Consider the following 26548-nt stretch of genomic DNA (forward strand, 5'->3'; position numbering starts at 1 on the left):
ATTCCACAACCAACGGATCAGATCAAAGCTCTGCAGTCCTGCCACAGCCAGTCATGAATGATGGTGGAGGAGGCTCTATAAACATCCACATCCTCAATGATGAACGAGTCCAGCACGTGAGTGCAAAAGACAAGGCTGACGCGTTTGCAACCACCTTCAGCCAGAAGTGCCGAGTGGATGATCCATCTCTGCCTCCTCCCGATATCCCCACCATCACAAAAGCCAGTCATCAGCCAGTTTAATTCAATCCACATGATATCAAGAAACGGCTGAGTGCACTGGATACAACAAAGGCTATGGGGCCCGACAACGTCCCAGCTGTAGTGCTGAACACTTGTGCTCCAGAACTAGCTGAGCCTCTAGCCAAACCGTTCCAGTACAGCTACAGCGCTGGCATCTACCCGACAATGTTGAAAATTGCCCAGGTATGTCCTGTCCACAAAAAGCAGGACAAATCCAATCCGGCCAATTACCGCCCCATCAGTCTACTCTCAATCATCAGCAAAGTGATGGAAGGTGTCGTCGACAGTGCTATCAAGCGGCACTTACTCACCAATAACCTGCTCACCGATGCTTAGTTTGGGTTCCGCCAGGACCATTCGGCTCCAGGCCTCATTACAGCCTTGGTCCAAATAAACTTGGTCCGAGTGTGGCACCAAGGAGCCCTAGTAAAATTGAAGTCAGTGGGAATCGGGGAAAACTCTCCAGTGGCTGGAGTCATACCTAGCACAAAGGAAGATGGTAGTGGTTGTTTGAGGCCAATCATCTCGGCCCCAAGACATTGCTACAGAAGTTCCCCAGGGCAGTGTCCTTGGCCCAACCATCTTCAGCTGCTTCATCAATGACCTACTCTCCATCATAAGGTCAGAAATGGGGATGTTCTCTGATGATTGCATTGTTCAGTTCCAATCGCAACCCCTCAGATAATGAAGCAGTCCGTGCCCGCATGCAGCATGACCCTGGACAACATCGAGGCTTGGGCTGATAAGTGGCAAGTAACATTTGCGCCAGACAAGTGCCAGGCAATGACCATCCCCAACAAGAGAAGGTCTAACCACCTCCCCTTGATATTCAATGGCATTACTGTCACCGACCCCCCCCCCCCCCCCCATTATCAACATCCTGGGGGTCAACATTGACCAGAAACTTAACTGGACCAGCGACATAAATACTCTGGCTACAAGAACAGGTCAGAGGCTGGGTATTCTGCAGCGAGTGACTCGCCTCCTGACTCCCCAAAGCTTTTCCACCATCTACAAGGCACAAGTCAAGAGTGTGATGGAATACTCTCCACTTGCCTGAATGAGTGCAGCTCCAACAACACTCAAGAAGCTCAACACCACCAAGGTAACCCATCCACCACCCTAAACATTCACTCCCTTCACCACCGGCGCACTGTGGCTGCAGTGTGTACCATCTACAGGATGCACTGCAGCAACTCGCCAAGGCTTCTTCGACAGCACCTCCCAAACCCGCGACCTCTACCACCTAGAAGGACAAGGGCAGCAGGCACATGGGAACAACACCACCTGCACGTTCCCCTCCCAAGTCTCACACCATCCCGACTTGGAAATATATCGCCGTTCCTTCATCGCTGGGTCAAAATCCTAGAACTTCCTTCCTAACAGCACTGTGGGAGAACCTTCACCACACGGACTGCAGCGGTTCAAGAAGGCGACTCACCACCACCTTCTCAAGGGCAATTAGGGATAGGCAATAAATGCTGGCCTTGCCAGTGCCCACATCCCATAAACGAATTTAAAAAAAACTATTGCCGAATCCATAGTGATGGTGTTCTTGCAACATCTGGTTAGATTTAAACTGGAATTACACTGTATGCATTTTATTATTTAAATCAGAAGCCAAAATATTATTGGATTGTGGTAGTGGAAATAGCAGTTTTTAGTACTTTTTAAAAAATCTCTATCTGAAAGGATCCAGATGTGTATTTTAAAGTTCCGGGCATTTTTCTGCTCAGTATTGCTGTCGCGTGTGAAAACAGCTTAACTGCTAATTGAGCGGCAATAGTCCTTAGTGAATGACCTCACAAGGCATTAGAACAGACCATTGGCACTGACAAATCATACATATTTTGAAAGTTAGTTGAGTAAAATGAAATGTTAAATTTGTTGATGGTGTTAGTCCTTCACATGTACTTTTTGCAAAGGGATGAAATTTAAAATGAAAAGCTTAGATTTTTTAGAGAAATATATGAACAATTTCCAGCCTACAGAAGCAAGGTGTCAGAGAAGCATCAAGTGTAAAATATCTTCCTGCTGTCAAACTGTCCAGATTCTGCATCTGACATTTTTCAGAATTAAAATGAAATGCTTGGAAACTGTTGGCTGCACTTCTTCCTGGAGCTGTTATTTTTTTAATGATGGGGTGTCTTGTCCTGGCCTTGGCATCAGTTAGTTATCACACTGGTAGATTGAGGTAAGAAAATTTGGAACCATAATTGCTCTTAAATATATTTTGTGGGTGGTGGTTTATTGTGCAATAGGTTTTTATTTTTAAAAAAGGCATATTCTATCACTTCATTGTATATTGTACGCTTTATATTTAATCTCTTTTTTGTCTAGGGTCTGTATCTTTTATTATGTTCTTTTCTAAGACTTTTTTTGCTTGAAATATAATTGATGAAATAGAAAAATCAAGTGCCAGCATTGCTTAATCGCTCAATTCTATTTGCAGAAATCACAAATAGTGGAGTGTTGCATAATAAATATGCTAATTAACATTGATTTCAAAAGATATAGACCCCACATCATCTTTTACAAGCAAAATGAAACTAATGCGCAGAAAGTTCTCCAAACATTTGAGTTCTAATGAAACCTGCGTACATGGTCACAGCGAGGGAGCACTGTATCTAAACTGTCGTTGAGAATATAGTAGAATGTGAGGATTAATGGCAGTAAGGGAAATCCACATGGCAGGTTTGGTTTTTTAAAAAAAATCCCTCAAATCAGGAGAAGGAGCAGCAGCTGATGAGGCTGTGGTGCCGACCAGAAATTTTGGTTGCCAGATTTCTTAATTGGTATTGGACATAGCAATCACTTACTCTCTCCTTCAGTTTTCCATCTGACTACCTTCCCACCCTTCTGATAATGGTCATAGCTAGGGTAGGGTTCCAAGGGCATCAGTAGCCCCTTGACCACTTGGGTGGAGTTTGTTGCTGGCACTTAAGCAAAGTATTGGACTTTTTGACCTTGAAAATGCCCAACTGTTCTGATGGTCTCCTGCTGTGGGTTCAGCGAGACTCTGCCAGACTGGCCACAAAGCTGGCCAGGACCTGGATACGCCAGGTCCTAACTTTTTAAGGCACATTTCTAGTATGGCCTTGTGGGGGCAGAGCCTCCGCCCTTCGACGTAAGGGGATGGAGGCTTCCTTGGTTAACAGTAGCTCCTGCATCCTGGCCCTCAATTGGGAGCTGGCATAGCATTGGTACAGGCACATAAAGGTTGGAGGGGATACCTGGCCAAAACTGGTAGAAATGGGGCACAAATGGGGGTTCAGACCTGGACTGCTGCTGATGAATGGTTTGATTTTTTTTTTAAGTGGTGCCCTTTTTGTAAGGGCTGAGGGGTAGCCAGATTGTACTTCATAGGTTTAAGCACGTCCAAAACCCCATCCTGGAGGTCCCTTTACCTCCCCCAAGCGGGGTCAATGATGGTCTTGATCCCAGGATTACATCTTCTAGATTTTCTGGACCTGTATCTTGAAAGTCACAGAATTATGATGGTGTAATGGATTAATGGCTCAATGAAGAGGGGACAGAAAAAAAGTACTAATTTCCTCAAATAGGAGTGTGAGGGGACAGAAAAAAAGTACTAATTTCCTCAAATAGGAGTGTTGGCATTCCCCATAGGAGCAGACACACCATCCAGTGCAGTGTGTTTAACATTCTGTAAGGAATAGGTGGGACAAGTAGTATTCTCACGTTCCGTGAACAGGAGGTGAAGCCATGCTCAGCAAAAACATAACCTTAACTGTCCACATCCCATTACTGGTCTCGGTGGTCATATATGTTCTGATGTGCATACAAACAGAAGTGAACCAGTTTTATTGTTCAAAATGTGTGTTCAATGCAGACCAGTAGATTGTTATCCCTAGTTGTCTACAATGCCAATTCCTGTAGTAAGGGCTTCTAATTGTGTCCTTGACCCCAAGGATAAATCACTTTCTGGGAAATGCAAACCCTCTAATATGGTTTGCAACTTATCATACTAATTACTAGGCTTTATGGATGCCTGAAGATCCCTCTACCCCAGAGGAACTGAATATTAATTTTATTCCACACCATGCAAGACTAACTCTGGAATAGAATATTTTTTCTGACCTCTAACTCTTAAGTGTGAGATCAGCGCTCCAGTGGTTCTAAATGCATCTTTGACTATATCATTTTCCTCAGTCTTGCATGTTGCATGTTAATTCATTTCCTCTGGGAACTATGCAATTTTTGAAATGACAGTCTATATCCAGCTTGAGGATTTCCATGAATTTAAAGGCATCACTTCTCCCTCCCCCCCCCCCCACCCCCCTGCCATTTCATCTGCTTCTGTGGGAGTGGAAAGGCTCCATATGCTGCGAGTAAAAGAGAGAAAATGACTGTTACACATGAATGGTATCTGGAAATTAGACTTTGAGAGTTGGAAAAGTAGCAGTAGTGTAATGTCACACAGGTGTTGCTAATACTAGGAAAAGGTAAGCTGAAAGTTCTGGTCCTCATTGAAAGTGAAGCATGTGTGCCCAGATTCAAGGTCAATTCAATGGACAAGGAGTAAACTAGTCAGGCCAAAAAAGCGTTAATCATTTATTGATGTACCAACTTCAGACCATGTAGAAATAAATGATTTCAAGGTTGCTATAAGTAATTTTATTACATCCAAATCGTGAAAATTTACAGACATTGATGCATCTACAGTAGATGATGTGAAGAATGCTTTCAGACAAAGGGATGATTACAGTTTAAAAACCAGCCTTGACCAAATGGTCTTCAGTCAGAATTTGAGTTTTGACCAGAGTTGACCCACATTTATGGACTTGAGTATTTTTAATATAAATTTGCCTCCTAGAATCTTAAGAAGGACAAAGGCCATTGTCTGTGTGGTCTGATATCTGCTGAGTTTGTGAAAATCCAGTCTAAGTGCAGAAATGTTGGATAAGAAAATATGCTACCAAAAATGATTATTCAAAATCGATGATGTTTCTAAAGAGGCTTGCTTTAAAAGAAATAAAAACAGAAAATGGTGGAGAACCTCAGCAAGTCAGGCAGCATCTGTGCAGAAAGAAACAGAGTTAACGTTTCAGGTCGAAGACCTTTCATCAGAATGGGAAGATGCTTTAAAAGAAACTTTGTGCAGTGCTATGTTTTCACCCTTAGGACTAGATTTTAGACTAGTGGGATAGTCACCTTTTGAGAATACGAAAACATGAGGTAAGGCTGCATTGTTAGCTATGAGAGCCAGTAGAGTTATCTGCATCATAGCTGGTTGTATAACATTGCATCTGTATGGAGATATTCTGCTGCATGACACCAGTCTCTTGATATCTACTTCCAAACTCATTCAAGAGGTTTTCAGGGGATTAGCTGAAAAACTATTCTTGATTCTATGTCCTCTTCCCTTTGACCCCCATGCCATCCTTTTGATTCATTTAAATTGTCAATGTAAAAAGAATAGCAACAAGAGACAGTCTTGATTTGTTAATATAGTCATATTGCTACTAAAGTTTATTTATTATAATTAATTCTTGCATTTTTGTATGCCTGTCACATTAATGTCTCAAAGCATTTTACATAGTAAATTACTTCTGAGCTGCAGTGACTGTTATGTAGGCAAATACGGCAACTATTCTGCAATAGCAGCATCACACAAACCGGTAGATAAATGGCAGGCCAATCTGTTTGGGATCAGTTTAGTTTAATATCAACAACAACATGCATTTATCTAGTGCCTTTAACGTAGTAAAATGTCCCAAGGTGCTTCACAGGAGCGTAATCAGACAAAAGTTGACAGCGAGGCAAAGGAGATGTTAGTTGTCCTTAGCTTGGTAAAAGAGGTGGTTTCAAGGAACATCTTAAAGGAAAAGAGAGAGGTGGAGAGGTTTAGGGAGGGAATTCTGGATCTTAATAGTTTTCAGTTTTTAAAAAAATGTTTCGTTTTATTTAAAACTGATAATGTCTTTGTCTTTGACACAGTAACTGTTGCAACTTTCAGTTCGTGCAGATAAAACTGAGAAAAGCAAATCATACCTAAAGAAAAAAAATTCAAAGGGTTCTTTTACTGCCACTTTACAGGCTGCCTGTATTGGAATCTACAGCACCAACAGGAGATGTATCACGTCCACACCACATTGCATCTGTTGTTCCAAACCGCTATCCACGCTGGTTCACTTTAAGTCACATTGAGTCTCAGCAGTGCGAGCTAGCTTCTACAATGTTAACAGCTGCTAAAGGTAACTAAATTGCTTTTAAATTACTGTTGAATTCATAGAATCATAGAATCGTCACAGCACAGAAGGTGGCCTTTCGGCCCATCAAGCCTGTGCCAACTCTTTGTAAGAGCAATCCAGTTAGTCCCATTCCCCTGCTCTTCCCCGTAGCCCTCCCAATTTTTTCCCTTCAAATTTTTATCCAATTCCTTTTTGAAAGCCACGATTGAATCTGTATACACCACCCTTTCAGGCAGTGCATTCCAGATCATAACTACTCGCTGCGTAAAAAAGTTTTTCCTCAAGTCGTCTTTGGTTCTTTTGCCAATCACCTTAAATCTGTGTCCGAATTCAAACAGGAAAAATGTTCTTTTCAAAATCTGTGCCTTCTCTGAAATGCATTTTGGTTTGCAGTTTAACTCTTAGTTTGCAGTTTAACCCTTTAATTACCTTTTACTGCTTCTTTTCAAAATTTTTTGGCAAAGTTCTGGAATTAGAGGGGAATGTAACTCATGACAAAGTACATTCCTGAAATTTTCCTTTAAATGGACAGTGCAACCTGTTGGCGTTCTGGTGCATCAAGTGATTGGACGGAGGTTTACATTCATGATCGTTCACATGCTGAGCCCTTTGATATGAGCTGCTGAGTTTAGGTCAGATACTTGGCCCATAAAGGAGGGAAAGTTTGAGGAAGTCATCCAGGGTAGGGCTCACACATCTCCTAGCAGCTTGTTTGAGTGACATTGCTGGGTTTAGGCTATCTATCTCCCCTATCAGCCAAGCCAGGGCAGGGAACTCCATTAAAAGAGGAGAGAACATATCTTAAAGATGAGGGTTTTCTTTTCAAATCCAGGTAATAAATTGTGTTAATGCTGCATTCTTCAAAGGTCTGAATCTAGATGTGTTTTCCAAATTCTAGTGTAGTAAACGGAAATGTCATTTGTTGTAATCAATTGTGGCTTAAATAGGTAGTGGGGAAGTTGATGCTGCTACCCCAGGGCAACATTAGGAAGCCTGGAACAAAAACAGAAAATTTTGAAAAGACACAATGGGTAGAGAGTATATGTCAAGAGAAAAGGCAGGTTAATGTTTTGGGTAGAACCCTTCTTCAGAACTGAAAAATGAAAGATAAGCAAATATTTGAAAAAAGTGGAAGGGAAAAGCAATCACATTAAGTTAATGAGATGAATAACTTGCAAACTCCTTAAAAGAAACGCAAGAGATTGTTAAATGATATAAAGGATCAGCTCAGTCAGTAATGACATTTAAGAAACAAAAGGAATTACAAAAAGCACTGAGAGGCCCACCCAAAGAAAAACGCAAGAAAATGGGGGCAGTTAGAGAGAAACAAAAACAGGAAGTCTGCAGACACAGATCTGACATGAAGGCAGAAATGCGGGAAATACACAACGGGAGCATCCATCTCCAAGGAGAAAAACAGGCCGACATCAAGGGCACGTGATCCACTACCACCAGCAGCAGAATTGTGTTCTGATGAAGAATTTGCCACCAGAATGTCAACCTGCCTCCCCCAGTACCCCATTTCCTCTGTAATTGTGCCCTTTAACTCCCTCAGAAACAGTATCTCACTTCTTCTAGGCACTCGTCAGCCCTATGGTCTTAACATTGACTTTAGTATCTTCAGACATTAACTATGTTCCTCCATTACTGCAAGAGGTAATGAGGATTACATAGGGTTGTCCACACTGGATGTATTCCAGGAGGTTTAATCACATGACCTCCCGCCTCAAAGTGCCCCGCCTTCACGCTCCCGCCATTGGTCACCCGACATGTCCATTCTCTGGCACACCGTCTTCCCATGCCAATTGGAAAGCAAACATACTCTTCGCAACCTGATTGGATGATTCTTGACTTGTTGGTCAAACAGCCTTTTTCACACGGTTATAACCAATAAACAAGTGTTCAAAGAAAATGGAAAAAATATACTTTTTTAATGCCTCTGTGGGTTTTTTTTCTCCCGGGTTGCTCGCAGCAGTGTCCTTAATTCCTGGAGACTCCAGGACAATCCTGGATGGTTGGCATCCCGATGTTTGAGCCAGTTGGAGTCCTATGGGATGTGGGTTGATATTCTGTACAATTGCCTGTGTTTTTTTCTCCTTGGCGATGGATGCATCCATTGTGTGTTCCTGGCATTTCTGTTTTCATTTCAGACCTGCATCTGTAGACTTCCTGTTGTTTTTTTTTCTTTCTCTAACTTCCCTCATTTTCTTGCCTTTTTCTTTGAGTGGGCCCCTCACTGTCTTTGCTCTTTGTGAGTTCTTTTGTTTCTTTAATGTCTTCCTGACTGAACTGATCATTTATATCAATTAACTATTTCCTGCTTTTCATTTAAGGAGGTTGAAAATCATTCAACCCATTAACTTCCTGTGATTGAACTACCTGTTGTTTTTCCCCTCCTCATCTCCCCCCACCCCACCTTTTTCTGATTCTTGCTTATCTTTAATTTTTCAGTTCTGAAGAAAGGCCTGGCCCACAAATGAATCTGTCTTTGTTCTCGGACCTGTTGTGAATTTCCAGAATGTTTTGTTTTCGTTTGATTTCCTGTACTTGCAATTTTTTTTTCTTTTTCCTTAGCAAGTCTGGGATTGCTTTTTGTGCAGCAAGTGCCTCGGAAAGTTCAGCACTGTTATCAGATGCAGGATCACTTGTACTCTGCAGCTTGGTTGCCTTTTGCCTCACTTGTAAACCATTATAAACAGACCCTTAAATGCAGTGACTGGTTAATTTGGTGGGCCCAATAATGCAGTCCCCGTGCAGTACTGCCAGGGATGGTGCTGTTCAGGCTGCATGTGAATGCACTGACCTTGCCCCATGAAGCTATGTCATGTCATTGTAATATTTTTTGGCGCATAGCATGTGACTCATTGGTAGAACCAGTGAAGGGCTGCTTGATCTGCAGCCTTTTTTGGAGAGTGGTGGTAGGGCACTCAGCCTACTGAGGTCAAAGTGCAGAAAAGGAGGCAGCTGGGTGTCCATAGGCAAAAGTAAGGGTCACCCTGAGAAACCCATTGGGCATCCCCTTCAGCACCCATTGGGAAAGAGTACTCTGAATGGAATGCTGCTAAGGTGCTCCAACTGCAGTTTGTTTAAATATTTTTGATCCCTTTAATGGGCCTAGTGCATGATTTGTGTGCAAATTCCCAGTCCCCTTTGCACTGGCTGGCAGTACTGTGCCCAAATGGCATGTCATCAACTTCAGGCCTCTGCACCTGATAATACATAACACCCACTATCACATTCTCAGCCCCAGTAACTCCTGTGTGGAATGAACCTGGACTTTTTTTTGAGCTGGCTACCCTGCTGATATTGGGCATCTGCTGGATGTTTAGCACTGGACTAAAATGCAGCCTCTTGAGGGGAGAATAATCATATGCAAACCTTATACCGTTTGCCAGCAAGCCAAGCCTGCTTTTTAAAAAAAAAAATATTCTTGCTTGTACATTATTGAAAGCACTTTGTATTTGTTAGGTTGGTGCACATTGCAAAATGTGCACCGCCTTAGCCTAGTCTTGTTTCATTAAACTGAAAGAAATGTCTTAGTAAAAACCAGTTTGCTGCAAAGTACTTTTTAAAAAAAAAATTCAAACTTGTATTTAGATATATTATTTTGAATAAAACAATTAAGCAAAACTGCATCTTTTCAAATAATTGCAGGGGATGTTATGAGGCTGGAAACAGTGTTAGAATCCATACAGAAGAACATTCACTCCTCATCACACATCTTCAAGCTTGCCCAGGATGCATTTAAAATAGCAACTCCTATGGACAGTTTGCCTGATATTACTCTTCTCAAAGTGTCCCTGGAGCTGGGTCTTCAGGTAAGTCTGCAAATGAATGCTGTGAGATTGATGGTGTTCTTTTTATCCACAGCAATTTCAGTGGGAAAGGGTGGGGTGTTGTGGTGCAATGGATCCAGATAGGCTCTTACTATTGAGACGGTTGACTGTTCTAGACAGTGACAATGGACCATCATGTGAAAATCTTCCCAAATTACTAATAAAGTAAGGTGCTTCCCTCTTTCTCCCCCCCCCGCCCCCGCCCAGCCTCCCGACCCCCACCAAAAAGATGGCTGTGTATATTACGCCATACAAATATTATCCCCTGCGAAAAGTATCTTTTTGTAACAACTCGAGATCATATTGTGATGACCACAAATCATGTGGATTACCTCAGAAATTATGCAAAACCTTTTGAAAAATAATTGTAATCTATATGGGTCTGAACTCCTTTTTGTAAAATTTGAAGCAGGGTGGATTGCTCTGACACCATATTTTGCCTATCTACTGAGCTACTCATCAGGAGCTAAAATGTATTATTAAAGTAACCCATCCACACTGGCCCATCACCTCTGGCATTTGAGTTTGGACTGATGAGGGAGGGGAGCTACTTGTAGACCCTCATCACACAAGAGCGCGAGTTGTTAGCTCTAATATTTATCGCTTTACTGGCTACTTACTGACATTCTCTTCTGCTTTTGTTGTGTTTACTTTGCTGGCCTCACCAATTGCAATCTTCTGAACAGTAGTTTTGTTATCAGTTATTTTTCTGGTGACCTGTTTTCCCTCCAGGACTCACTTCTGTGCTGAAGGCCATTCCTGCACCTCCTGCCATATGTGTGCTGCAGCCTTTGTTTACTTGATTCTAGTTTGTGGGAATGAGGTTTTCTCTTTTTTTGTAGGGAGAAGTGTATTGAACTGGTATGAAATCCAACATGCTGGGACTGTTTTGCCATATTGGTCTCTTGCTCTTAACTGCTAACCCTGTTATACTCTCCATTACAAACTAGCTTTGAATGCTATTCAAACACATTGGCCACTAAGTGCTGTAGCTGAGCTGAGGTTGACCTAAAACTTGCTTTTTATCAACTAGCCATCCTCTGATTTCCTTCCCAGTTTCAGATTTTTTTTTTCTGCAGCATAGGTTTCCAATCACTCCTTGGCATTTTCTAGCATCGTGCCCAACTATATAAATACAAATGCAAGTTCTTTCTTTATTGGCAGCCACTCTTCACATCTTGCTCCTGCCCTTTGGTGTTTCATCCCAAAATCCTCACTCCTCCCTCTCTGCTTTCAGAAGCTTACTAAACGCTTTTCAACTGCTTTTTCTGCTCTGCCTCTTAAGTCCATTCTATCTGTTCTCCTTCATAATCAGTGACCATTCATTTATCCAGTTTGGAAAATTATCTGCGGTGTCTTTTAGACGTAAAGCACTATGTAAATGCAAGTTGTTGTTGATGCGATCAAATTACACTCTGGACCTTATGACGAGATGAGTCTAAGTTTGGCTAGCTTTTAGTGGGTGTATGCTCACAGCACAAAGCTGCCCTTAATTTGGAATTGTATAGACCATTGACTCACCCCAGACAGCGAGCGGAAAGACTGATGTTGGAAATGGAAAGTATCATATTGGTGCAGTAGGTTGTGTTTTCTGAGGTTAGGGCTGAGGTTCATTTTTGGGGCAGAGTAGAAAGCTTTATTCTGCATCTTAACCATGCTATATGCGACCTGGAAGTACTTGATGCTGATGATGGGTGCCTAAAATGGGAAAGCATCCCATTAACCCAGAACCAACACCCCTCACGTCGACGAGCACAACTTTCATTGGAAATTTTTTAAGTAACTAATCATTACTGTCCTTCCGTGAAATGCAGCAATCTATAGCTTCAAAAAGGAATGATCAGAATGCAAATAATCGACACAAGTTTTTTTTCTCCAGTAGCTTTTTATTAGACCAGCAATTTTATAAAAAAATCTAAACTTCCATTTTAAAACCATTCTGTTGCAGGTTATGCGAATGACATTATCAACATTAAACTGGCGCCGTCGTGAGATGGTGCGATGGTTGGTAACTTGTGCTACAGAAGTAGGTGAGTCAAAAGTTGTATGCACACCATGAACAGCTGCATTAAAGAAAGGCTGTGAACAAAAAGAATATCCGTGCATCAGAAAACCTTCAATTCAGCTAATCCCGAAGACAGGGGTTAAAACTTAAGAAAAAATGCTGGAAACTTGAAATTAAAAAACAGGAAATGCCCAGCAGGTCTGTCATAATGAAGTCCTCTTGTTTGCTATTTCTAATGGCTATGAATGCCATTAATTCCCGCAGGGGTTCTCCCAATCGACCGCCGTAATTTCGGCGGAAGATCCACGGAAATCCCGGAGAAACAGCATAAACATTGGAGCTGTTGTTGCTGAGATATTTGGAGGGAAAAGGCTTATTCTGTACATTTAATAATTCCATGTGAAGTAGATAGCGTAAGTAGCAATGTCTGAAAGGATGTGGGAGTATCAGATTGCAACAAGCATTTTAGAAAACTTATTCAAAGTTACTTTGTGATTTCCCCATATAGTAAATTCCCAGGCCCCAAGGGAAATGGCCAGCAGAGGCCAGGCACTTCCTCGTGGAGGGAAAATTAGAGGGCGAACCAAGTTGGGCCAGTCTTGCACACCTCCAAGTAGCAGAATTAAGACGGCTTTAAGAACATAGGAAATAGGAGTAGGAGTAGGCCATACAGCCCCTCAGGCCTGCTCCACCATTCAATAAGATCATGGCTGTAGATCATGGTTGTAGGCCTTGGAACAATTTGACTGCCTGACCCATTGGCAAAGAGATTGCAGAATGTGGACATACTTACAAAGAAAGGTACAAGGAGTGCCTTAAAAAGGGCCAACAAAAGTTGATGATTTTTATTTCTAAAAATCCAAATCATAGAGACTTATCATGTGTCCTTTGAAAAAAGGGGAAAGAAAAAGATAAAAGATAATTGATGGATTTTCCCAGCTAACCAGACATTTCAATGGCAAATTAATCAGATTTCTGTACCTATCATTTATCTTGTGACAAGTAGGTCCTAATTCCAGTAGGATCAGTGCCATCCAAATTTTAAGGTAGAATTCCTGTCATACTTCAAGTACATAATCTGCAGTTCAATCTGTCATGCAGGAGGTAATGTTTGGTACTAGATCACCTCACTCTGGGATGTATGCATCACCCAGCTGTAGCCAGAATCAGTTAAATAACTTCTTTTACTCACACATACTCTTTTTACAGACTGTATGTCCTTTTTTCTTCTTCTCTTTTTCTTCCTCCTCTTTCTGCTTTTTGCTTTCTTTTTCTGTGCTACCTTCTTTCTCTCCATCTTGCCCCTCCTGCCAGGGGGCCTCTCCTTACGCTCAGGTTTCAGGCTCCAGCACTACCAAAGACTCACTGTTACTTGATTGGCTGGTTAGCGAACACCTGGCATTATAGCAGTCCATTGGCTGGTGTGGTTTTACCCAGCACTGCAAGAAAACCTGTGGTATGAAGGAGCAAAAAAATGTACCTGGCTACTAGGAAGCAGTCGTGATCGGTGGCAAGGGCTTGCTGTGAAACGGTAACTTACCAGAGCCAGGCTCCCTCCCCTCGTCACAGGACCACTGTTGGATCCCAGCTCCGGCTTGCACATTCACTTTGGTCCTTTGTCACACTGCATCTGGGACAGGCTTCATACCACACTTGGGAGCCAGTGAAATAGAGGGTGCTCTTCTGAGGTTCTTGTCTGGCTGTGAGCTGGGATCTGGTTGTACTTGTGCAGGTGGGGAGAGGGGTGGGGAGGACTACTCCCTAGTACTAACATTCCTCAAATTGATGCATGGAAATAATATATATAGTTTCAAAATTGATTATACATTTTCTAACTCCATAGAGCTGCGTAGTAGCAAGTTGGTTCAGTGAGAAAGTACTTGTTAAAACTTGAAACAGAATAACACACCCTAGCTTGAAAACTTACTCGAACAATAATTAAAGTCAGATCCATTTAATTGTAGAAAGCCCATTATGGTGTCTCTAGTACTTGGCTAGGTCTTGGGAAGGATATTTAGTTACATACTTTTTTTTTTAAAAAAAGAGCAATTACATAAAATATCGTATGCTTAATAAAGAATAAGACCTCTGAAGAACCTACCCAAACCTGATGAAAGAATTGAAGTTTCCAGTAATGTACATTTCTCCTGTACCATTGGCAAAAGGTTGTTAAATGGACTAGATTTCAAACCTAATGAAATCCTGCCAGAATGCTGGAGTGAAAACTCTCCCTTGCTGGTTGTAAGGGTCCTACGCAAAATGACTGGGTAGTCTCAATGCAGTTCCTATTGGTCAGGGATATGCTGCAATGAACTTGTCAAATTTGGCACTATTTGGCAATCTCACTCAGCACAGGATATTTGAGGTGGCAACTTTCTTGCTGAAATCTCAGAGCTCATACTTGTTCTCATTTCTACACTGGTAACTTAAGTAGGGGAACTTCAAACTACATTTAGACTTAGCTCGCCTCTTTGCTTCTGACCCTTACACCTCCTGCCCTCACTCAATCTCATTCTTGCATAAAATCTCCCACTCCATCTATGGAAACCCCCTTGGCCACTGCACCACACAAAGCCCCTGAGATCTTGATTACCAATAAAGCGATCTCCCTCCCACCCCCTCATCAACAATCTCGCCAACTCCCAAAGTTGAGACAACTAGCCCGGTTGTCCATTGTGAGATATGGTTTGATGACCTCCTGTAGAATAGCATCTCCTCCTCTGCAGCCCAACCTCCTCCTCCTTCAGGATGATTCTGTAATGGCCATCCCAAATTCCTTTTCTCCACCAGAAGCCACCTTCTCAAATCTCTCCCTTGCCCCCTCCATCCTCACTTCCGACACCAATGCAAGGATCTCATAGACTTCATTGCCTCCAAAATTGAGGCTATTTTCTTGGTAGGCTTCTAGCCGTGCCCCTCCTACCCCTGTCTCTACCCTGCAAAACTCTGTAGTTCCATCTTCCTTTACCCCCCCAACCTTCTTTCAATTCATTTCCTCTAGACCCACTACTTGCTCTCTCAAATCTCTTCTAGCCTACCTCCTAACAACCTCAATTACTGTTCCCTGACCCAATGCTGACAGACATTGTCACCTTCTCCCTTTCCTCAGCGATTCTTTAAAAGACTATCCTCGATTCTTCTTGTCTCAAACTACCATTCATGACCCCTTTCTCAAATCATCCACCCGGATCAAAGTCACCAATGATATTCATTGTGACATTCATGTCGTATGCTATATTTTCTTACCAAAATCGTGTTTCCTGGCCCCCCAGTTTTACCCCTGCCCAGATGCTCATTCAGATTGAACCCAGCAGTATGCAACCTCGATCTCTTGTTTGACCCTGAGCTGAGCTCCAAATTCTAATCCTGTGCATCACCAAAACTGCCTGTTTCTACCTCTCATCATTACGTCCTCCTCCTCCTCCCCATAGCCACATTCTGTTGTTAAAATCCTCATCCATGCCGCCTTCACCTCCAAGCTTGACTCTTCCAAAGTTGTCTTCGTGGTCTTCCCGTTTCATCCTTCAAATTCCAAATTATCTAAAACGCCGCTGTCCTCAAAACGTCCTGCTCCCCTATTACCCCATGTGCTCTCTTTCATTGGCTGTCCATGCCCCATTTGCATTGAATTCAAAATTCTCACCTTCATTTACAAATCCCTCCATGGCCTGCATTCTTCCAACTCGTGTCTCCTTTGCATTCCCTTCCTCTATGCACCATCAGGCATTCATTTCTCACCACTGCTCAGCATCTGTTTCAACCTCTCAAAGTACCTTCACTTGTTTACTATATTAAAGATGCTTTATAAATGTTTTGGTTGGTATGTTTGCTGTTGTCGTCCTTGATATTACCTTAGCCTTCGGTATCATCAACCATTCCATTCTCCTCAGATGTCCAGCTCCCACAGAACTGCTCCCCCCTCCTTCCAGTTCCAAACCTATCTGTCACATTGCAGTCTGTTGATATTTCTGTATACAGACAAATGAATAAGGAAGAATATTCATTACATTCAGATGGTCACTCTCGTATTCTTGAATGTAGTTGATCCTTCACATAAAAGCTCAATTCCTCCTTATTTCTAACCTAGAGTATTTGGAATGAGAGTGTGTATTTTAATCTGCCATGAGCTTGGTTTCATTCGCTGATGCCTCTGTTACTGATAGACAAAGAACTGAAGTGTCAATCCAGTGAAATACTTTTCATGTATTGTGGGCTGGGGAGCATTATATCAGGCGGCATTATCCACAAACTTCGAAATTGTACTCGCTGTACCCAAGTCCTCGTAATTTATGTATAACAAGAAAAGCAATGGTCCTAATACCAACCCCTGGGGGACCCCACTGCATAATTCGCTCCAGTCAGAAAAACATCCATTCACCACCACTCTGTGTCTCCTATCCCTTAACCAATTACGTACCCAAGTTACCACCGCCCCTTTAATACCATGTACTTCTATTTTCTGAATAAGTCTGTTATATGGTACTTTATCAAATGCCTTTTGAAAGTCCATATATACAACATCTACTGCACTACCTTCATCAACCCTCTCTGTTACTTCATCAAAGAACTCAATCAGGTAAAGACACGATTTGCCTTTAACAATTACATGCTGGCTGTCCCTTATTAACACATACTTCTCCAAGTGAGAATTAATTTTGTCCTTGTCCCAGAGTACTTTCTAAATGGTGAAAAGCTGAAAACAGTGGAGGTCCAAAGAGACTTGGGGTCCATATACATAGATCATTACAATGTCATAGGATCATAGAATGGTTACAGCACAGAAGGAGGCCATTCGACCTGTCAAGTCCATGCCGGCTCTCTGCAAGAGCAAACTAGCTTGTCCCAATCCCCCGCCCTTTCCATGTCGCCCTGAAACTCTTTTTCTTTCAAGTACTTATCCAACTCCCTTATGAAAACCATGATTGAATCTGCCTCCACCACCCTTTCAGGCAGTGCATTCCAGATCATAACCACTCGCTGCATAAGAAAGTTTTTCCTCTTGTCGCCTTTGGTTCTTTTGCCAATCACCTTAAATCTGTGTCCTCTGGTTCTTGACTCTTCCGCCAATGGGAACAGTTTCTCTCTATCTACTCTGTCTAGACCCCTCACGATTTTGTACACATCTATCAAATCTTCCCCTCAACCTTCTCTGCTCTAAGGAGAATAACCCCAGCTTCTCCAGTCTATCCACATAACTGAAGTCCTTTATCCCTGGAACCATTCTAGTAAATCTTTTCTGCACCCTCTCCAAGGCCTTCACATCCTTGTCGTGGATAGGTACAGAAAATAATAAAAAAGGCTAATGAAATGCTGGCCTTTATATCTAGAGGACGAGAATACAAGGGGGTAGAAGTTATGCTGCAGCAATACAAAGCCCTGGTTAGACCACACCTGGAGTACTGTGTTCAGTTTCGGGCACCGCACCATAGGAAGGATATATTAACCTTGGAGGGAGTGCAGCGTAGATTTAGAAGAATGATACCTGGACTCCAAGGGTTAAATTATGAGGAGAGATTACACAAACAAGGGTTGTATTCCCTGGAATTTAGAAGATTTAGGGGTGATTTGATCAATGTTTTCAAGATATTAAGGGGAACTGAGGGTAGATAGAGAGAAACTATTTCCGCTGGCTGAGGAGTCTAGGACTAGGGGGACATAGCCTAAAAATTCGAGCCAGGACTTTCAGGAGTGAAGTTAGGAAACACTTCTACACACAAACGGTGGTAGAAGTTTGGAACTCTCATCCGCAAACGACAGTTGATGCTAGCTCAGTTGTTAATTTTAAATCTGAGATTGATAGATTTTTGTTAACCAAAGGTATTAAGGGATATGGGGCTACAGTGGGTATATGGAGTTCAGTCACAGATCAGCCATTGTCTGATTGAATGGCGGAACAGGCTCAAGGGGCTAAATGGCCTACTTATGTTCCTATGTTCCTAATGGTTTTCCCACCACTGACGTTAGACTGACTGGCCTGTAGTTACCAGGTTTATCTCTCTCCCCTTTTTTGAACAGGGGTGTAACATTTGCAATCCTCCAGTCCTCTGGCACCACCCCCATATCCATGGAGGAATGAAAGATTGTGGTCAGAGCTTCTGCTACCCTCAGCAACCTAAGATGCCCCCCATCTGGACCAGGGGAATTGTTAACTTTGAGTGATACTAACCTATTTATCATCTCCTTTCTATCTATTTTTATACTATCCAATATCTCTACTCCTCTACTGCAACATTAACTTCATCCTCTTCATTTGGAAGATGTAAGGAATCTTACAACACCAGGTTATAGTCCAACTGTTTTATTTGAAAATCACAAGCTTTCGGAGGCTTTCTCCTTCGTCAGGTGAGCGAGTGTGGGATTCCATGGAAGGTTACCGCATTTATATTCAGAGAACAATACCTGGTGATTACAGATAATCTTTCCAACTGCCCGTTGTCAAGGCAATCAAAGTGTTCAGACAGAGTGATGTTACCTACAGGACCACCGAATACACAAACGGCCAGAACACAAAACAGAGAGAGAGGGAGAGAAACATCCGAAAGGAAGAGAAAGACAGAGAATGACCCGTTGTGTTTAAAACAGATAACTTTTTTTCGCTGGTGGGGTTACGTGTAGCGTGACATGAACCCAAGATCCCGGTTGAGGCCGTCCTCGTGGGTGCGGAAGATGCAAAGTACTCATTCAGTACCTCAGTCAAGCCCTCTGCCTCCACATGAAGATTTCCTTTTTTGTCACTAATCGGCCCCAACATTCCTTTAACTATCCTTTTTTTAATGTTTATAAAAGATTTTTGGGTTCCCTTTTCTAACACACTCTCTCTTTGCCCTTCTTGTATCCTTTTTCAATTTTCCCCTGCACTCTCTGTATTCTGCCTGGTTTGCCACTGTGTTCTGTACCTGACATTTGTCATAAACTTTTTTCTGTTTTATTTTAACCTCTATTTTCTTTGTTATCCAGGTAGCTTTAGCTTTGGATGCCCCATCTTTCCTCCTATGGGAATATGCTTGGTTTGTACCTGAACTATCTCTACCTTGAAGGCCTGCCCTTGCTCATTTACTGTTTTCTTGGCTAATCTTTGTTTCCAGTCCACCTGTGCTAGATCCCTTCTCAAATCACTGAAATTGGCTCTCTTCCAGTTGGGTATTTTCAGCTTTGATTTTTCTTTGTCCCTTTCCATAACTACTTTAAACCTACTACTTTATTATGATCACTATTACCCAGATATTCTCCCACTGAAACACACTCTACTTGCCCTACTTCATTCCCTAGAACTAGATCCAGCACTGCTTCCTTCCTCGTTGAGCTAGAAACATACTGATTTAAGAAAGTTCTCCTGTACAAATTTTAGGAATTCTTCACCCTCCTTGCCCTTTACACTTTTTTTTCCCAGTTTTAATTGGGGCAGTTGAAGCCCCCTACAGTTACTGCTCTATTATTTTACATTTATTTGAAATTTGCCTACAGATTTGCTGTTCCATCTCCTTCTCAATCATGTCCTGGGATGCATCTCCAGGGCATTTGGTTACAAATCAAGGGAGACTATCTAAATTCTCTTATTTTTATACTCCTTAAGGTGAGGAATATTGGTGGCTGAAATGGGAATAGTTCTACTTCCAACACTGAGGCTCTGATTTTAACTCCAGGCGGGTTTTTGGTGGTTGGTGAGGTGATTTGGAAAAACACTCCCTACTGCAGAAATCAGCACTCCAGCTACTCCTGATCCCACAAAGGAAAGAAAAACAAAAACACTTACCTTTTCCGGCCTTTTCTGGGCCTGATCCTCCTCTTTTCCTAAATCAAAAGCAAAATACTGCGGATGCTGGAAATCTGAAATAAGAACAGAAAATGCTGGAAATACTCAGCAGGTCAGGCAGCATTTGTGGAGAGAAACATAACATCAACCTGAAACGTTAACTCAGTTCCTGAAAGTGTGACTGCAGATGCAGATGCAGACAATGGGTGAGGCAGAAAACCTTGGACCCATTAAAGGAAAATTGGATCTGCTTGAAGAAGAAGATACATACATGGGCACGGTAGCATAGGGATTATGTTACTGGAATAGTAATATAGAGGCCTGCATTAATAATTCAGAGGATTTGAACTCACATTCTATCATGTCAGTTTGAGAATTTTGAAATAAAAAGCTGTTATCAGTAAAAAGTAACCATGAAGCTGTCGGATTGTCACATAAACCTGACTGGTTCATTAATTCCCTTTAGGGAAGGAAACCTGCTGTCCTTACCCAGTCTAGCCTATATGTGACTCCAGTTGACTCGTAACTGCCCACTGAAGTGGCCTAGCAAGACACTCTGTTGTATCACCACCTTCTCAGGGCAACCAGGGGTGGACAATAAATGCCAGCCTTGCCAGCGATGCCCACATCCTGAAAATGAATAATATTTTTAAAACATGGCTATGGGGAGAGCACAGGGCAGTGAGATTAGTTTTAGATTGCTCTAGCAAAGAGCTGGGAGAGATACAATGGGCCGAATGACTGTCTTCTGTGCTATAAACTTCATTGGTTCTACATCAGATCTTGAACAGACAGATGCAGGGTAAAGGTCAAAAGAGCACCCCCTGGTGCACCAGTATGACATTTTTTCCCGTTTCCCACTCCAACCATTCTTGGACTCTTTGTATGAGATTTCCAATTAGTGCTGAATAGGGACAGTTTTGTGCTGTAGGTCAATGCCCACCTGAACTTGGATTGAGATTGCTCTAACTCATTTCATTTAGGATCCTTACAACTAGCAGAGGAGACTTTCATCTTATCATTTTGTGCTGGATCTAAACCTAGGTCCTAGTGGTGAAAGGACAGTCTCCAACCCGCGGTTCCCAAATTATAGCTCTCTTTGGACATGGAACTCCAAATGTGACTTCACCAATAATTTTGTTTTGGTCACTTTACTTTCAGAAATTTAAAGAAGAATAACTATGATCATTCCAAGACTTAAAACTTAAACATTATAAAGATAGACTGGAGAAAAGATCTAGAGTTGATATGATTTCAGATCTTTTGAATTATATGTATGATATAGATATAAGTAGCTTTCTTTTAACTCCAATTATGGTTGCAAGATTACAGGACGCAGATTCAAGATAGTCAACCCTCGTGAGCATAGGGATTGGGTAAGAATATTTTTCCTCACGGTGTTTGGCATGTGGAATGGGTCTCCACGTGGCTGGATGCTAATTTGCTGAGCTGGTTTAAAAAAGAAAAGGATGATTATCTGTCAGGAGTGAGATTTAAAGTTATAGGTACAGATATTTAGGCCTAACTGATTAAGTACTTATGGAAGACTTGTGCTATTTTATTCAGTTCATGGTAAGAAAATGATGAGGAAGCTGATTTTGGTTTTGTGGAAGTTTTATTGTGGTATAAATCACCTTTCTCAAGAATATTGGAATGATTAGTTGAGGCCATAACAATGTGCATGGTGTATTGGAGGGAATGGGCCTTTTCCCATTCCATGTTGTCTTGTATTCTTATATCCACATGTGTAATTTCCGTTTCTCTTCTGCACCCCCCCCCCGCCCAAAAAAAAATTGTTTACAATCATTTGAAATATGCAGAAAATTCTTGCAGACATCGGTGTTTTTGCATTCTTTGTAAACTGTACAGACTGTTCAGCACCCAGAAGCTTGATCTGCATACTGGGACACATTTTTATAGTTATTATTCGTAGAAAGAAATATCTAAACTTTTGTTCTTTTCCTTTTTAGGAGTTTATGCATTGGACAGCATTATGCAGAGCTGGTTTACACTATTCACCCCAACTGAAGCTACCAGTATTGTTGCCACTACAGTAATGTCCCATAGCACAGTTGTTAGATTGAACCTGGACTACAACCAACGGGAGAAACTGGCCAGCAGTGCAAGGACACTTGCACTACAATGTGCTATGAAGGATCCTCAGAACTGTGCCCTCTCAGCCCTAACCCTGTGTGAAAAGGACCATATAGCTTTTGAGACTGCTTACCAAATAGTTCTAGATGCTGCCACGACTGGTATGAGTTATACACAGCTCTTCACAATTGCACGGTACATGGAGCACCGTGGTTACCCTATGCGGGCTTATAAGCTAGCCACCTTGGCAATGACGCATCTCAACCTGGGTTACAATCAGGATACACACCCTGCCATTAATGACGTCCTATGGGCATGTGCACTTAGCCACTCCCTTGGGAAGAATGAGCTAGCAGCTATAATACCTCTGGTGGTTAAAAGTGTTCAGTGTGCTACAGTACTTTCAGACATTCTGCGCCGGTGCACTTTGACCACACCAGGAATGGTGGGACTCCATGGACGGAGGAACTCTGGGAAATTAATGTCACTGGACAAAGCCCCACTCAGACAGCTCCTGGATGCCACTATTGGGGCCTATATAAATACAACGCATTCACGGCTTACGCACATTAGTCCACGGCACTATAGCGAGTTTATAGAGTTCCTAAGCAAGGCCCGAGAGACCTTCTTGATGGCTCACGATGGACACATCCAGTTTACACAGTTCATTGACAACCTGAAGCAGATTTACAAAGGCAAAAAGAAACTCATGATGTTGGTGCGTGAGCGATTTGGTTGATCAACACGCTGTCGTATCTTTTTATTGAGCCTGCCTTTGTACCCTTTTTAACTTAAAACCAGAGCCACACCGGTATTATATGTGTATAGTAACGAACAGTTCACAAACTTTAACCCTGTTGATTGTGAGATTTGTGTGTGTCTTTTGTATGAGAGAAAAGAGAAAAAGAAAATCAGTTTACACTGAGTACATGTTGTCAAGTGGCAAAAGCCCACGTCGCTCCTGTCCTTCGTATGTACATTCACAGCCTAAGAGTATGGCTTTAAACCAAACAGACACCTCCATCCTAAGTGATAAGTACCTCGTATGGATTCAGCTTTACTCCTTCGTCACTCATCCTTACATTTCAGTGTATTAAAAATACAAGGCTGACCACGTGGCTTTGCAGTGCTGTTCATCCAGAAGCATGGCACACGTTGCTCGTGCATGTGTAATTAGCGACTGTCAACATACATTCTCAGGGATTTATCGAAGAAAGAATGAGAGCATTTATTGTACTGTATATATTATAGTATATGTCTGAATATTGAAAAAATATACGTAACATTTTAATTTATAAAATATTCTATGTAATGCAAAATACTTGAAGCTGCAGTAGCTTGGTATAAAAACATATCAGAAGGACTAAAGTGCGCCTTGCTTCAGGTTGGCTCAGGTGGAGAATTGTGTGCTGGGCATCTATGCAGAGCCACCACCTCTGTTGCATGATTGGACTGATAACTAGTCTGAGAATACATAAATTTAAAAAAGAGAAAAAAAATCTGCTTGTAACAGACATCATAGTTAAGAGGGACAAAAAAAAACAAATTACAGCCAGAGCAGTAAGCCTTAGCATTAAAAGTATTTGCCAGAATCAGGCTTTGTGCCTCCTAGTCTAGAACTGAACTAAAACAATTTAAGATATCCTTGAAAAGGTTGAACTATGTGTTTTACAAAAAAGAAAAGATGTTACAGTAGGCCTTTGCAGTGGTATAGTGAAATGCTACTTATGTGCTCAATAACATATATTAATCTGCATTGGGAACTGACTTTGTGCAGGACAGGAAGTTGCTGTGTAGTAAGACTGTTCTACTTTTTTTTCCTCCTATAGAATTCCTCAAGAGAGAACAGCCTTCTATCTTGCCTTGTCTTAACGCTTTAAAAAAATAACCAAACTGGACATCTAACTACCAAACTGTTCATTAAAAATGACTTTGGTTTCTATTTTGAGTCTTTAATTTAGCAGAACTGTTCTGTATCTTGTGCTTTATAAAAGAGTTTTTACGTTGGGTGCAAAATGTTACTAGTGTCACTTGTTCCTTCCACTAGGGAAAATGCTAGAGGTATGTTCTGTAGCCTTTTTTGCTGTTTAGGAAAAGAAAATTATAATTTCTTGCTCACCATTTTATTTATTATATTAGGTAAAAGATTGTACTTCATCGCCCGTGTAAACATGCTCTTGAAGTTTAAAAGTAATTAAGATTTGATACACTGATATCAATTTATTTATGTAACTAAATCACTGTTTTATAAACTTGTTAATGATTCAACAATTTTTTTGTTTTGATTAAAATTAGTTTTTTGAAAGTTAAAGATGTCTCTGTGTACAATATATATGTGTGTGTATGTATATATATTATTTGCCTGTGAGCTTTAAGTATCCAAAAATGAGTTTGTGAACAGTTGTGTGAAAATGTGAAATTGCATTTTATATTTTTTGCTATATAAGTGCAGCCTTATCTAGTTTCACTTTTGGAATTGAATGGGCCTCACTTGCATTTTGTGCTGGATTGCTTTTCCTAGAATGTAGCTAATTAGGTTTGTAAATGCAAACTACAGGGAAATGTCACAAGGTTGTGTCAAGCTGAGATATAATCTACCTAATTGATTTTTTTGCCTCATCATTACAATTGCTGCTTCTAAATTTTATCTTTTATTTGAAAACTGTCTGAAGACAAAGAGATCAATGACATGTGAATTGCAAAGTGGCAAATAGTTTGTCACTAATTACCTTTTACGTCTATAATTCTGATTCCTTTAATAACAGCAGTAAAGGTTTCAACAGGCACTTGTTTCTTTTGCATCTTTGTTTTTAAATGAAGAACAATCACTGTTGGACTGTCTCTGGTGAACAGCAACCTCTTCAACTTATCTGAAGTACAAGAAAGTGATTGCACAGAAACCAGCAACTCTACAGTCAATTTAGAGGCATTCCTGCTGCGTCATTAGACAGAAGGATCTCCATCTTGCTCCTAATCCTAGGGGCTATACCTGTGGCCTTGGTATCAGCATTAGGGCTGTTTAATGCTCCATGGCATGATAGTGATTCTGTACCAACCTAAAACTTGTTGCAACTCATTTTTAGTTTCTGTCGGAAGTAAAAGTATGATTTCTTCATAAATTTGGTAATAAAATATGTGCTGATAGTTCCTTTTATTTATATGCATTCACAGAAATGAATGGATCAACATATTATGGCTTCTACATTAGGTGATGTCCAGTTTCATCCAGTGTGGCTTTATCAGTAGTACTAAGATTGAAGTAAATAGCTTCATTTAGAATATGCCAATTGAGTTTTCAAATACCTAATTAATTAATTATCCAGCACCAGTATATCTTATCTTGATTGGCACAAGTAAAATACTGATTCACACTATATAGTAGCTTATCTACCATAAGCTACTAGAAAATTGGTACTTAAGCCAATTCACTTTTATGTGCTAATGTGCTTGTGTAAAGCTCTTAATTTATCCCATCCCTAACCTCATTGCTCCCATCCCTATCACCATTCAGTGACAGATCCATAACCACCACTATTTCAATTATTCTGCTTAAAATGCCCTGTCCAGTTAGATTAGTCACACAATAGCAAAATATTGTGGATGCTGGAAATCTGAAATAAAAACAGAAAATTGTCATTCTGGGCACTATTGTCATGCTGGGCATTTTTCACAATGCAGCTGAATATAGTACAAACATTTCAGAACTCCAGCTCCAGAAATAAGCTGGGCAGACTGCTGCATGTATCTGAAGTTAATTGAGATATTTCACTAGTTCAAATTAAATGTTCTTGAATAGACTTGGAATTGTGCTTTACTCTGGTGATGAAACAGCTAATACTAAAATCCCATCTAAAATGGGTAGTTCAAAATACAGGTGTATATTTAAAAAGTAATAATGTTCCTCCTGTTTGGATTGTTTTTAATGTGGATGGAATAAAGGTGCGACTGCCACTGTAGTTCCCTTAGTTAGTTTATCGAGGGTCTGATCCAATAGGCGCAGTGTTGAATCCCTGTACTAACCAGGTGAAAGGTAGTCGGACGAGCTGAGTTGACTAGGAACTGACCTAATTTTTTTATACTTTTTGTTATTATACATGCATGTTAGGAAGTCACTGTGCAGCTTTGCTACATGGTGCTTACTGGAGAACACAGTAATGCATTTTTTAAGATTTGTTTTCAGAATGTGGGTGATTCTGGCAATGCCACATTTATTGCCCATGCCTAGTTGCCCTGAGAAGGTGGTTGTGGACCTACCCCTTCACTGCTGCAGTCAGTGCAGTGATGGTGCTCCCATTGAGGTAGTTAGTACAGTTAAGTGAATGCTAGAACCACACATTTTGGGGATCAGAGTAATTTGGTGGAGTACTTTGAGTTCAGCATGAGTGAGGGAGATTTTAAGGGTACTG

At 41.3% G+C, this 26548-nt stretch overlaps 1 protein-coding gene across 2 annotated transcripts in view; it reads left to right on the forward strand.

Annotated features, from left to right (window-relative positions):
- The window catches only part of LOC137323084 (zinc finger SWIM domain-containing protein 6), a 173763-nt gene extending 148489 nt beyond the window's left edge, over positions 1-25274 (forward strand). The window contains exons 11-15 of one of the 2 annotated variants that reach the window (XM_067986493.1): positions 6300-6457; positions 10109-10272; positions 12239-12320; positions 22019-22860; positions 23972-25274. In XM_067986493.1, the coding sequence (XP_067842594.1) occupies positions 6300-6457; positions 10109-10272; positions 12239-12320; positions 22019-22860; positions 23972-24022 (1297 nt within the window). In that variant the 3' untranslated portion in view covers positions 24023-25274. Of the gene's footprint in view, positions 1-6299; positions 6458-10108; positions 10273-12238; positions 12321-22018 lie in introns of both variants that reach the window. The other variant, XM_067986500.1, reaches the window with a different exon arrangement.
- Positions 25275-26548: the final 1274 nt, after the last annotated feature.

The sequence above is a fragment of the Heptranchias perlo genome, chromosome 1 (genome assembly GCF_035084215.1).
Source record: "Heptranchias perlo isolate sHepPer1 chromosome 1, sHepPer1.hap1, whole genome shotgun sequence".
Taxonomy (NCBI): Eukaryota; Metazoa; Chordata; class Chondrichthyes; order Hexanchiformes; family Hexanchidae; genus Heptranchias; species Heptranchias perlo.